The 13,261-nt window shown below is 38.7% G+C and overlaps 1 protein-coding gene across 2 annotated transcripts in view; it reads left to right on the top strand.

Annotated features, from left to right (window-relative positions):
- The window catches only part of LOC119741037 (egl nine homolog 1-like), a 37,775-nt gene extending 25,458 nt beyond the window's left edge, over positions 1-12,317 (top strand). The window contains exons 3-6 of one of the 2 annotated variants that reach the window (XR_005272713.1): positions 3,068-3,204; positions 6,880-6,951; positions 8,639-10,031; positions 10,097-12,317. Coding sequence is in view for 1 of the 2 variants with exons in the window: in XM_038216634.1 (XP_038072562.1) it covers positions 3,068-3,204; positions 6,880-6,949 (207 nt within the window). In the remaining variant the exon portion in view is untranslated. Of the gene's footprint in view, positions 1-3,067; positions 3,205-6,879; positions 6,952-8,638 lie in introns of both variants that reach the window. The other variant, XM_038216634.1, reaches the window with a different exon arrangement.
- Positions 12,318-13,261: the final 944 nt, after the last annotated feature.

Genomic DNA, 13,261 nt, shown 5'->3' with positions numbered 1-13,261 from the left:
CAAGCTCTTTTTTTGTCTAACATCCCTCTCTGGCTGGCAATTTCAACAAGGCCAGCCCAGCAGTAGACTTTGTGCCAAGTCGGTAATAATTGTTTTGCGTATGTTTCCGGTTACTGGCTCCACGCATGCAAAATATCATTGCAATGCGCGTATATTTGTAGTCTGGTTCCCAGACCAAATGATGCTGACTATTTCTGATAAAATTACCGTACCAACAAATTGAATACGTTTTCAATTTTGTGCACAACATGTGATCCGCATTGCGAGTAGACTGGCTCCAGGTCCTTACTTTATCGATACTGATTGTGGGGGGGGGGGGGGGGGGGGGGGAACCAGCCTACCCTGCTATAACGGAATTCCTGTCTGGCAGCCAATAAACCGAAATTGTGAAGTAATATTTCAATACCTAAACCTTGGTGGTCGATGTCTCATTCCAAAGTGAATAACTTTTGTATTGTAAAAAACTTGTAATTTAGAAAATAAATCTATTTTTCGGGATGAACTTTAAAGGGAATGTACAACATTTACTTCTGCTGCAATTTTCAGAAATAAATGGATTTGGAGGATTAGTATGTCATAGCAAATATTGTTAAACTGACTTGTTTCACGTTTTGGGTTCGTAGATGCTGGAAAAACCAAGAAAAACAATCATATTCTTATAGTCTGGTTCCCTGACCCCACTTAAGATGAAACGGAGTAATGTATAGCCTTTTGGGAATTGTAAGATCAGAGAATCAGTCTACATGTAGCAGGGTTGTAGTCTTCACAGGTGTGTAATCAATTGCAAAGAAAATGCAGACGAACTAAATAGGAGCACTTTTTGGGGAAAAAACCCCAGTTTTCTTCAACGCTGGTCGGCCGACCAGTTTTGGAAAAATACAGTTTTTCTTGAAAATGTCAGCACACCAGGAGCCACAACTTTACAGGATGCTTTAGACTGTCATTCCCTAACAATCCAGTAAGGTATTTCGTGACAATTTGATCATTTCGTTTTTTGATGTTTGCAAATGTTGTGTCTTCCCTTTAAGCCATTAACCACTCGCCAGCACAATGGAAAAACATTTTGAGACAAAATACCATTAAGCCTTTAAGAAAATATCTTGCTTCCCTCGTCATTCTGTTTGTTAGTTTTTTGTGGGCCATTTGATTCGTTCGAATTGAAATGCTGGAAGCCTCCAAGCAACATATGGGCTTTACCAACTGAGCAACATGTACTGGTAGCCAGTGTTAGTCAAAGCCATAAAAACATAATGTAGTACCATATTGGACCAGGGCTTACGCCCCAATTCACAATTCCGTCATTGCTGAAGACTTGCAGAAACTGGAGTGACAATTTGTTTATATACATGTACTTTGAAAGGGCAATGTGTCCAGCTTTCTAGAGGAAGCAAGCATGATTTGTTTTTAGAGCTCAGAGGAAACGATGGATAATAAGCAACTGTGGTGGCTCTGGGTCTATATAAAATTGTGTAGATTGTTATATTCTGCCACACTTTCTCCTCAAATGAACTTTTCAAAACAAGGGGGGAGGCCACAATTGTCCCTCTTCAAGATTTTTTTTCCATTGTAATAAAGTAAAGCTCTAGAATGTGTAGCTTAGTGTGAACTTATGAAATCTGGTGACTCTTGCTAGCAGTTAATTGTGGTTGTTCATAATTATGATACAAAGACCATTGTGTTGCATGTCTTAGAGTCCCTCCGGTTCTTTTCAGAACCACACATACATGTACTCACAAAAGAGATTTATTCACATGGTGCTACCGCAAACTTATCTTGTCTTAGTATATTTCCACCATGCAAACCTTCAAATCTCATGTCTTTTATTGCCATTGCAACCAGCTAATAAAACATGATAGTTTTAGATTATTTATATTGGCATTGGAAAATGCATAATTAAAAAAAAAAATTTAAAAAAATTTAAATTAGTTTTTTGGATAATTTGGGAATTTGTATCTTTGTGGAGTCATTTCTTTGTTCTCGTGCGCTAAAGTTTTCGAGTTCGAAAGTGTAGTTTCAAAATGCTCACTATTTTAATCAGAATTAATTTCCTGGGCTGAAATTCGGACTTAATATCCCTTTAATACATAAAATACTTCAATTTGCGACAGATCAACACACCTTGGAAATTCTATATATCTATTTCGTGATAACCTTGTGGAGAAATATTCACCTATCGAAATTGCTCTGTGGAGACGTATTAAATCTTTTGTTCCTTATTAAACCCATGTCTCCACAGGGTACCGTGTAACAGATCACAAGTACCAATACAATATAAACAAATATCTTTATAGTAATATAACACCATCTATGGAGTGCCTTGGACAGCAGCGTAACAAGGGTAAAGCTTCTGGGGCACCTTGGGATGCACTTAAGGCAAATGAAACGTATCATTTCAACAGTGCATTATAATTGTTTTCAATTCAACATTTCAAATGGGGGGGGGGGGGGGGGGGGGCACCCGGGGTGGTCAATCAGCTACTTGACTCCAAATGGAGTGAGATGGAGGTTGCACTCATTTGCTTAATTAATCCCAAAATTGCTTTTGTTATCTCTGCATTTCTTCAAGTAAAGATAATGTGTTATTATAACATGTATCTAATGTTGTATTGGTAGGTACATGTGCCAGTACGAAGGGCCATGCAATAACTGTTGACCGTTTCTTATGACAAATTCAATTGGTGCCTTTGAGGTATTGCCACAGTACAGTTTGAACATTCAAAAGTGGATATTACCCTTTAGCAACACAATTTCATAAACACTGTACGCTCGGAGCTTGCGAGAAGAAATTCACAAGCTTACCTGTACTTGTTCGGGACCCACGCCCTTCTGCTTACTAGTAAAACCGTCTTACCACTCGAGCACCAAACTTGCTATGGTAGGTATGGCTGGCTTGATTGAATCCGATACGTTACTAGCATCGGATACCGCAATCAATCACTATATTATAATTTTTATTTCTAAAAATTCCATCCTAAAATAGTGATAGGGTTTTAACATCTTTTCTAGAGGGCAGCACGTTTTTGATGCTGCTTTTGCAACTGATGTAACTTTTTTTTCAATCTTGCAGACGATGGGCGGCAGTCTGCAGCTCTATCCTCGTGAACACGACATGATGGCAAGTGTCGACCCTATCTTCAACAGATTAATCTTCTTCTGGTCGGATCGGAGAAATCCCCATGAAGTTATGCCAGCCTTCAACACGCGGTACGTATGCGATTTACATTCAGTAAAAAATACGGGGAAAAATAGGCGACAACTTAAGTGTTCTGCTGCTAGTTTTTATGGGTAATCTCTGTGTTGCTTTAATACAGGACAGTTGTGGTACTTTTTTATGAACAATTCGGGCAATTCACAATGCAGTGCGCCACCAAGAGTTTGCCATGGAGAGTCAATTTTTCAAGTTTACGGTTGACAAAATAGGGCCCATTTGAATGAGTTTGAACTTAAGCTATTATGTTATAGATAGGGGCATAGCATTCTGCCGCCTTACAAAAAATCACCATATTGATGCAAAGAAAAGAAAAGGGCAAACAGATACTCGAATCATAGGCTTACGAAACTACTGACCGGAAAAAACGAACAATTTCAAATGTCCCGCGCTGCAAATTTGTCGACCATCTCCCACAATGCACTGGGAAAAATGAACTCTCCATGGCAAACTATTGGTGGCGCTCTGCATTGTGAATCGCCCGAATTGTGCAGTGGTTAAGTAACCCTGACCATCCCAAACCCTTCACAATCCATCTGCACATTTTGTTGGAATCTGTTGGAGTGAGTACTGCACTAGTAGTAGACTGATGATGTTTTACATGGTGTCAGGCATAACACCATAATCAGAGTCCAACAGTTGGATTTTGCAAGAGTGAGGTGCTCCCAGTAAATCACTCAAGGGGGTTAGGATTAATCTTGCTGTTGCACCTTTAAGTGAAAGCAAAACAAATAGGCAAAGCAAGTTATGAAACGATATTTAAAATTAAATATTTTCTAATTGGAAAATGACAGTCTTCAAAAACTGGTTACTTGAATGACCAAAATTGGTCATGCCAGGTATTGGTACAGTATATTTCAATTGAAATGTTTTCCCTCAAATAAAGATCTGTGTTAGTATTCTGTATATCTACAAGACTAATCAGGTTAATATAAAAAAAATGAAAAACAACGTAGCTAAAAAACAGGGGGAAAAGTCTGGCTAATCGCAAAACTAAACTCGTCTGATTCACAGTGGAGAAATGCATCTGATTGTGGACGTTCAGCGGCAACGTCACTTGAGTCTCTCTAAATCTCACTTTCACCCTTGAGCAGAGGGCACTCGTGCACGGAATCCATAGAAATTGCAGGATGTCGGATTGTAAGGACTCCGTGCGTGAACAGTACGTGTAGATGGTGCTTTGTGAGCACTTATGGAAAGCCCCAGTGGGAGGGACACATCACATGCGCGTACTGGTCTGCATGGGTATTGGGTAAAGCACGAAGTACGCACGACTTATTCAGAATGTGCACCAACCTGCAGCGTCTTCACGCGAGCGCCATGCATCATCAGCAATGCATTGGTCGCCCCCAACTCTCCCTTTGTAACCGTTGAGGGGGTACATTTGCAGAAGAGTCCATCAGAATCAGGAAGAATAGGTTTTGTTTTGGCGTAGACCAAGGAAACGTTGCTCTGCGATTTGGGTTCTTGGGCAACCTGTATTAGATATATACCTGAAATTAGTTTGGCACCAGAATTGTGTCTTTCTGTTCAAGAAAGCCAATAACAACGTCACACAGCCTATAAAAACATACATTTGAAATGTGTAGACATGTGTTTAAGGGTGTGATTTTGTGTTTAATTTTGTAAAGTTTGCGCAAATACTTTAAGAAACTATAGCTGTATATCTCAAATACCGACGCCTGCCCATTATGCCTGCACATTATTATTTAAAATCAACAATGATTGTCATAACTGGCGGTCATTGAAAAAGTAAAAACTTAAATACTTGTACCCGCAAATTCCATCTTATAAATAGGTGTACCCTGAATGTAATCAAGAACTGCGGTTCTTCTAAGGTTTTGTAAATTAAACACGGTTTCAAAACATTGTTAGTTATGTGTATGTTTAACTCAAAGGAAGATCATGTGATCGTAGGTCCCTTCTTTATAATTCGGGTTTCGTTTAAATGGTTTGGAAAATTTGTAAACAAAGTTGGATTTTTTTCTGTTTAAACGTATAAACGTTTAAACCGTCACATCCTTTCTTGTACGTGTTACCCTATTGGTTGGCAAGTAGTTTGCACCAGCCCTACATCAGGCTGACACATGTACATTTATCATTTGTCATCATGAAATCCCAAGAATGTAATACCAAGCGCGGCGGCGTTAAGGCAGGCCAAAAAATGCCAGACAGCAGTGGGACCATCTTTTGGCCCGTTTATGTAAATAAAGTCCCACCTACGCAAGAGGGCTGCTGACAGGAGAGTTTGTGGACTTGAGATGCTTTTGGGCATACGTATGTTTGGAGGTCAGAACAATGTAAATTATGGTATTTGTTTGTTTTGCCTTTTTTTTAAAGAGAGGAGTCACCTCACTTACGGACAGTTCTTCTCTTTTGTGATGTTCAGTCTTGTAAATTGCTTTTCATAGGTGTTAGTGTGATTTAAATAATGATCCATTGATTAATGATTCGTTGACGTTTGTGGGGTTGTTGAACGTAGTATATTTTGTCCTCGATTTGAACGTCGTCGTTGTTTTCCTTCATGAGTTTGTGAGGAGCTGAGAGCAAAAGTTTACAAGTCAAGTTGGAATCAAACAAATGACTTGCTTACTAGTACATGTACATGTACAGACATTCTAACCATGCACTTGATCACTGAACCAGGTTATTGATTTGTGGTACGCACCAGAAAATTGACCACAGCAAGCTTGATGGTTGAGTGGGAAAACGTCTGCATAGTAAGCAGGAGTTTGTACAATGTACACGTACATAGGCTGTACAATGTAGGGTTTGAACCATACTGACCAAGCTTGTGAATTTTCCCCAGCAAATTCTCAAACATCATCAAGCATACAGTGCTCATAAAGTTATGGTGGAGAAGGGCAAAGTCTGTAGTGTTAAAATGAAAAAGAAAACATTAAAAGGGAAATAAAAGAATGTAAATTTTTTTTTCAGGAGAGAAAAAAATAAATGTCCATAACAGGTTTAATGCCATCCGTGCTGTACATTAATGTATTACTCATACCGGTATGTACCGGTGCCAATGAGCCTACTGTTGACCATTTATTGTTAAAGTGGCTGACCTTGAACACGTTGAAAATCAAGTCGTCCAAAAGAAATTGAAATGGACTATGGATCCATCCATATAATGAAATCTTGAGAAATTCTCTTGTCAGGAAGGCACAAACTCATTACAAAACAGACTGTGGCCTTTAGCAAATCTTCAGAAAATCGACATCTTGATGAATTTAATGTAAGAGAAATTATTGCCAACTTAGCGCCAGAAACACTTGATAATTAATTAGAATGGTCTCTCTGGACACTCAAAGGAAGGCAAGCCAACTTGGGAATTCATGCCGATTCGGGTTCTCCCAGTCGTTACGGAGAAACAAACAGCTGTGCACTTTGACATTGTTTGTTCTCCAGCGATATTGGTTCGTCTTACACTTGCCTGCGTGGGCCGAATTGTTGAGAGAATGTTAGCAATTGTTTGCCTCCGTCGAGTCTTTTCAGCGGACAGGCTGATTAACCTTTTCGTCTTGCATCGATACAAAAGCCCGTCCGCATGTATGCGAGTGGCTCGAAATTCCTGAATGGAAAAAAAATTAGATTACAAATTCTGAAGCCGAGTGCTCTTTTTTTTGGTTCCTTCTTGTCTTACTCATCACTTTAATTTTGTTTGCCGGTAGGTATGCTGTCACCGTCTGGTACTTTGACGCTATTGAGAGGAAGGCGGCCTTAACTTCAGCAGTCAGTTAAAGGTATGTTGGGGACGTATTTGTGAGGCGTTCGGTTCTGGCAAAAAAATGGAACTGGGCACAGGCCGTCATGCGGAAAAATGCCAAAAACCAACTGGGGTGATTTTCCTTCTTCCATTTTCAGATTTAGTAACATTTGTATTTTCTGATATGTCTACTACACATGTTTGAAAGAAAAATATAACAATCGTAGAATAAAAGTGGCATCTTTCATTTTTACAACTATAAAACTTGAAGGATTAAAGGCCTTTTTCTCAGTATTTTACTTTTTTGACATAAATGCGAACTTTAAATAAATGCGAACTTTAAACAGCCACTACTTGTCGACGATATACCTGATTGAAGTGCAACAGACAGTATTGTAAGGAAAGTTTATTCTCTTTCCCAATACCCGCTAACCTTCATTTCGACCTCTGCCCAGTTCTGTCTCATTTTGCCAGAATTACCACATTTATATACTTACGAGTTGGTTCCCTCACCCCCCCCCCCTCCCTACACTAGATTCACAATGAAGTGCGCCACCAAGAGTTTGCCATGGCAAGTCCATTTGTCAAGTTTACGGTCGACAAAAAATGAACAATTGGAATGAGTGGAAGTAGACAACTTGAGCTAAATTTGTTATACATGTAGATTGGGGCATTGCGTTCTACCACCTTACAAAAAACACCATATTGATAAAAAGAAAACAAAAGGGCAAACAGATACTCGAATCATACGCTTACGAAACTAACGACTGGAAAAACTAACAATTTCAAATGTCCAGCGCTGCGAATTTGTCGACCATCTCCCACTGGGAAAAATTAACTCTCCGTGGTAAACTCTTGGTGGCGCACTGCATTGTGAATCGCCCGAATTGGCTGCACAAAACTATGCAAATCTGGCGACTCTTGAGGGCGCCCTACTCTTGAAATCATTGTGATATACCAGGCCGATTGACATGTACCCAAATTAGGCTGTCAGTGCTAAACCATTGTATGAATTGAGGACCTTTTTTCCCTAATTCTCTCAACAAAAGACAGCACTGGAGCCCTCAGTTCCGTGCCAATTTGAAACTCCTCTATTTGTCCACACAAAATGTGGGATTTTTTGTGTCCAATTTTCTTGAATTATTTTAGGTTTATCGCATTAGCCAAAATTGTGATAGCAAGTTATAAAAAAGACACTCAGGATTCAGGATAAAGCTGTGCTGTTTGCAGATGCTCTATTTACAATTTAATAACATACAAATTCGGAAGAAAATGTACTCGATTCACTGCAGTCATGCAGTAAATGCTTGCCCGAGAAGCGATTTTTGTAAATTTGCATTGAAAAGATGATTTCAAGGACAATGAGATGATTTCAAGGGAAGTGTAGGGAGAGCAATGTTATAATTTGCATTACAAATAATGATTCTTCAGAGGAGAAAATAAATTCTGATGCAATGTTCGGATGTTAATCTAAACTTACAAATAATGTTTGTCCAATCGACAAGGTGCATGTCAGTGCAACTCCACAGTGACAACATGCCAAGGACATGTTCAGCATGTGACAAGGTCATACAAGGTCATAAGAGGTTTGCAGATCAAGCCTTGTGCACAAGATTTACTCAGGACGATACATGATTGTGTGAACCTTTCTTTGAAGGCCAATTTTTTTTTCTCAATGACTTAAAAGTGACAATTTGTGTGTGTTATCTTCTGTTTGGGTACAGAAATGGTTCTGATGCATCTGGCTACGTCATTCTTTACATCGTGGGACGACACCGTGTCGTCAGTCTCTCAACCGTTTCACCGAGGTTGGGCGTGTTCATTTCTGACCAGAGAACTGGTTTTTGGAAAGCAGGGAGGTAGTCATAAGAAGTTGGACCTCATTAAGTCATTCAACTATGAGAACATTCAAAGAGTGATCCAAAGATTGATCCAAATTGAAAAAAATCCGCCCAAGAATTATTTAAAATGTGGGAGTGGGAAAAGAAGGATCGTGGCTTTACAACTAGAAGTCATCTTTCTGCTTTGGAAAAGTTGGTGGTGCATCTAATGGAAGGCAGTCATTCAATTACAGTGTATGTATGGAATTGTATGTAATTAAACTTCACATCGACCTAATGGCCTTAAAATCAATTACCTTAAAAGTATAACCTGTGATTCTGTACCTGTATTGTAAGAAACCATTCTGATAAGAATTTTCCATATAAGAAAGAACTTTGAAGAATACCATGCATGGCATGCATATTGACACAGCAGTGTCATTTTGGAAGCAATTACGCAGTTTAAATGAGTAGTTACTTTGCTATAAACAAAATTTATAATCAAGTCATATGGCACGTCAATTGCAAAGTCGCATTTCAAGTCATAACGCAAGTCTCATTGTACATGTAAGGCCGAAAATCCTTGTGTCCGTCATGTGGTAAGCATAGTGTGTACTGCGTGATGTGTTGGAATCAGTTGTTTGAAAAGCAACGCCCATACGTCCATGTATCTTGTCCGTATTTTGCATTGTGCTATCTGTACTGCGTTATCCATTGAAATTTTATATGCTTCAGGTAGCAATTGAAATGGATGGCACATACAATACGCACAAGGGTTTTTTTGTGTGAAACTGAAAGAAACGATGTAGTGGTGGGGTAAAAAGATTCACATTTGGTTGACTTTCAAACGAAGCAGTTTATGTGTGAATCGTATTGAAACAAACTAGGGCCTGCCTCAATTTTAATTTTCAAATCTTCCATTGATAAAACATCGAATTTTGTATTATATTGAGAAGTTAAATCTTGTCAACGTTTGTTTCGTAAAATTGTACTTTGGCAAAGCTGATCTAAATTTGATTGAGACTTGATTTTTCTACTCGCAAAATTGCTGCGTGCTCTCTGTTGAGCACTTACGTCTGTCAAGTGTGCAGAGAAATACGTAATTTTCAGAGTACATGTATGCACCACGGATCGGATACGCAACTGGTGAAGCACAGTGCAATACGCACTGGATCGAAAACGGACATGGATTTTCGGCCTGTCACATCGCACGTCGCATCTCAAGTGGCATTGCAAGTCACATTGGAAATGATATTACAAGTCGCATCCAAAGTCACAGCCAAAGTCGCATTGCAAAGTTGCATCGCAAGTGGCTTCACAAGACACACTGCAGATCACATCAGTTACAAGTCGCATTGCAAGCCGCAAGTCCAGCAACAAGTTACTCAGTTAATAATTGTGTAAAAGTCATTCCTTTGTTATTCTGCATCCCCTGTTTCTTTCTTGTAAACTGAGTTGTGATTTGACTTATGATTGACCTAAAGGTATAGTCCATCATTTGTAATTTGTGCATTTTGTTCGTTTGAATTACTGGTCATGTTGCTTGAGAGAATGGCAATGTTCACCATCATCGAAACATTTTTAAAAAGGGCCGAAAACCCACAGATGATTTTTTTCAAGCCACCTGGCATTATTCGATTTAAGGAAACATTCTGTGGTTGGGAACATTGAGCTGAGTGAGAAATTGCTACAGATTGCTGCATAGTATGGAAATTCAGTGATAATATGTTATAATTATTCCAGCTGAACAAGTTTAAAGTTTTATGTTCAAGTAGTTTTAATTGAAATACAGGTGTATTGCAAAAACATGCAAAGGCACAGATTTGTATATATAAAAGTTAATTCAAAAGAGCAAAGAATGGCATTGTTTTGCAATGCGCTTAATTGCATTTTGAAAAAAATATTTAAACTACATTGAATGGAATTAGCGGAGTACAAAATGGGTATTTGTAAGGAAACTAACATGGCTTTAAGGCTTGTCTTCCATATATGACTTGAATCTGTTTAAGTGTTTGTGTTTAGTATACCTGTATGTACTTTAGTCGATTTTCGCATGTTACATTTGAGTATCACATCAGACTGGAAAAACCTCAAATCCAGGAGGATGCACCAGACTTGTTATAGGAACGCATGGCTTGTTCATATAAGCAGCTTTTACTAAACTCCTGTTTTTAAAAAACAAGTACTTGGCACAGTGTTTTGCATTTGAGAGCTGTAACGTGACCTGAGCCAATGGTTTCTAGCAAGTTTAGGGAACCGCCAACATAGGGCTGGATAGCTGAGTTGGTAGAGCGCTGGAACGGCAATCCAGAGGTCTCAGGTTTAAACCTAGCTCCAGTCAATTTCTTTGTTCAACTTTGAAAATATTTTTATAATTAATGCACCTAAGTAGTGTCCCTTTGTGGTTTATTCGAAAGTTTGGGAGTTGTTTTTCTCAGGACTCCCGCACTTTGGGGAATGGGGGATGAATAAAAAAGCACACATTTTCCCCCAACTCCCTGCACATGTTTGAGAGTCAGAGTAGCGCCCTCTAGTGGTGAAATATACCATGACGGCAAGAAATGCTTTGTTGAAATTCCATTATTGTAACTGATAAAAATATTGGCTCATCACGCTAAAATATTTATGCAGCATCGTAACCAAAATTTAGTGTAGTGGTTTTTGTGATACATGTATATCAGTAAAAGTGGTATTTGCAATTGGCCTTTGAAAATTACAAAAGATGAACAATTTATTAAACTTTAATTATACATTTGCAGATCAGTGCGTGCTTAAATGCTTTCACAATGTCAAACCAAATGTGGCCGTGCTGTTTAGTGGGAACATCTTTTCTGTATATCTTGAAAAAAAAAAATGCCTTAATGACTATATGAACAGTTAAACAGTTTTCGATATTCATTCTGTACTCAATTTATAAAACCAAGACTAGACGTGCCTAGCCCAGCAGCTTTAGGTTTAGGTAGTTTAGAACATTATTTATACTCGGTGATATAAGTAATGTTCTCAGTCAGTTGGACGTTGGGCTGGCCCTACAGGTCCGACAAAAACCACTATTGGACTCGATTATGCGTTGAACAGTATACAAATAATGAATGCTTATGAGTGCAATGGTAAGAATAATTTCATTTCGTGATTGATGGAGTGTTCCATTCGATGAGGTGAAGCCGAGTGGAATGGAACATTCCATCTGTCACTGAATGAAATTAGTCTTTCATTCCACGATGTGAAACATTCATTATTTCTTTTGTACAACACCTGAATAAATCCCCGTCATCTGATTGGTCAGATCCACCAATTGTGTGACCTTGCAATGGAACTTCTGTTTATGGTGGAATAGAACTTCTATTTTTGCGGCGCAATCGTGCAGTGAGTTTGGGACGAATAATTCAATGACATGTGATTAACGACCCACCAATCAGATAACAGGGATTTATTCAGGTGTTGTGTAATTGTTAATAAATGGCAGTGAATAGGGAATGGTACTCATTGATACTTTCAAGTCGCATCACCCGTGCTCTTCAACAGATTGGATTTTATTTTCTCTGAATAAATTTTCAACTTGTATGTTTTATACCAACCCCCCCCCCCAAAAAAAAACCCTCCTGTTTTTATATGAAAAAAAGTTGTTATTTTGGGAACAAACAGATCTGCCTTGGGGCAATTCGGTAAATTCGGACGTACATGTCAGACACTTTGATGAGATGTTGTTGTAAACTTGCATGTGGTACATTACTAATAATGTGACATCTAATGAGTAGAAAACAATTACAGACCAAACTGAGGTACACAACCTTAAAAACGTTGTACATCATGTGGTCGGACGTATGCAGACAATTGGATTGTACGGAATTGCCCCTTATCGGTTCTGATTGTGGGGCAGCGATGTTTTTATTTGCAGCACACATCGTCAATGGATCATGACTATTCAGCTAGTTCGATGTTTATTCATAAGAAAACAAACAATGTTGTCACACCATTGATATCACTCAGTCATGCATGTCCATTAAAGCATTTCAATGAACGGTTTTCGTCGAGCTGTCATAGTGGCCTAGTAGATAGTGGAATGATCTGTGGTTCGAACCTATGACCGTTTTCATCATATATTTTTGTTGGTTGGGATAAGTTTAATTGAAGGGAAAACACTACGAGAATATAAGTGTCTTCCATCCACACAAAGTGATAAATATTCATGTTAGGGTGCGTGATGTGATTGGTTAAAATACGATGTATGCTGCAGAAAAAAAATACGCTGTGGGGCAGGAACCAGCTTATCCCACTAGAACAGAATTATCGTCGAGCCGCAAGTACATTTGAAAATTTTAAAGTAATAATTAAATGAATAAATGTGATCGTATTTTTTTCCGGTTGTCTCAATCGAAATGGAAAAAACTTTTGTTCATGTATAGCCAAAAAAAAGAGCAATTAAGAAAAGGACTCATCTCTTTTTGGGGATGAGACTCGAAAAGCGCATGGGCGATGCATCTTAAAAAAGTGGGGGAAATTGTACAACACGTATATGTACTTTCT

The sequence above is a fragment of the Patiria miniata genome, unplaced genomic scaffold, assembly GCF_015706575.1.
Source record: "Patiria miniata isolate m_02_andy unplaced genomic scaffold, ASM1570657v1 HiC_scaffold_5, whole genome shotgun sequence".
Lineage (NCBI taxonomy): Eukaryota > Metazoa > Echinodermata > Asteroidea > Valvatida > Asterinidae > Patiria > Patiria miniata.
Note: the sequence above shows the minus strand (reverse complement) of the source record. Positions and strands in the feature narration are given on the sequence as shown.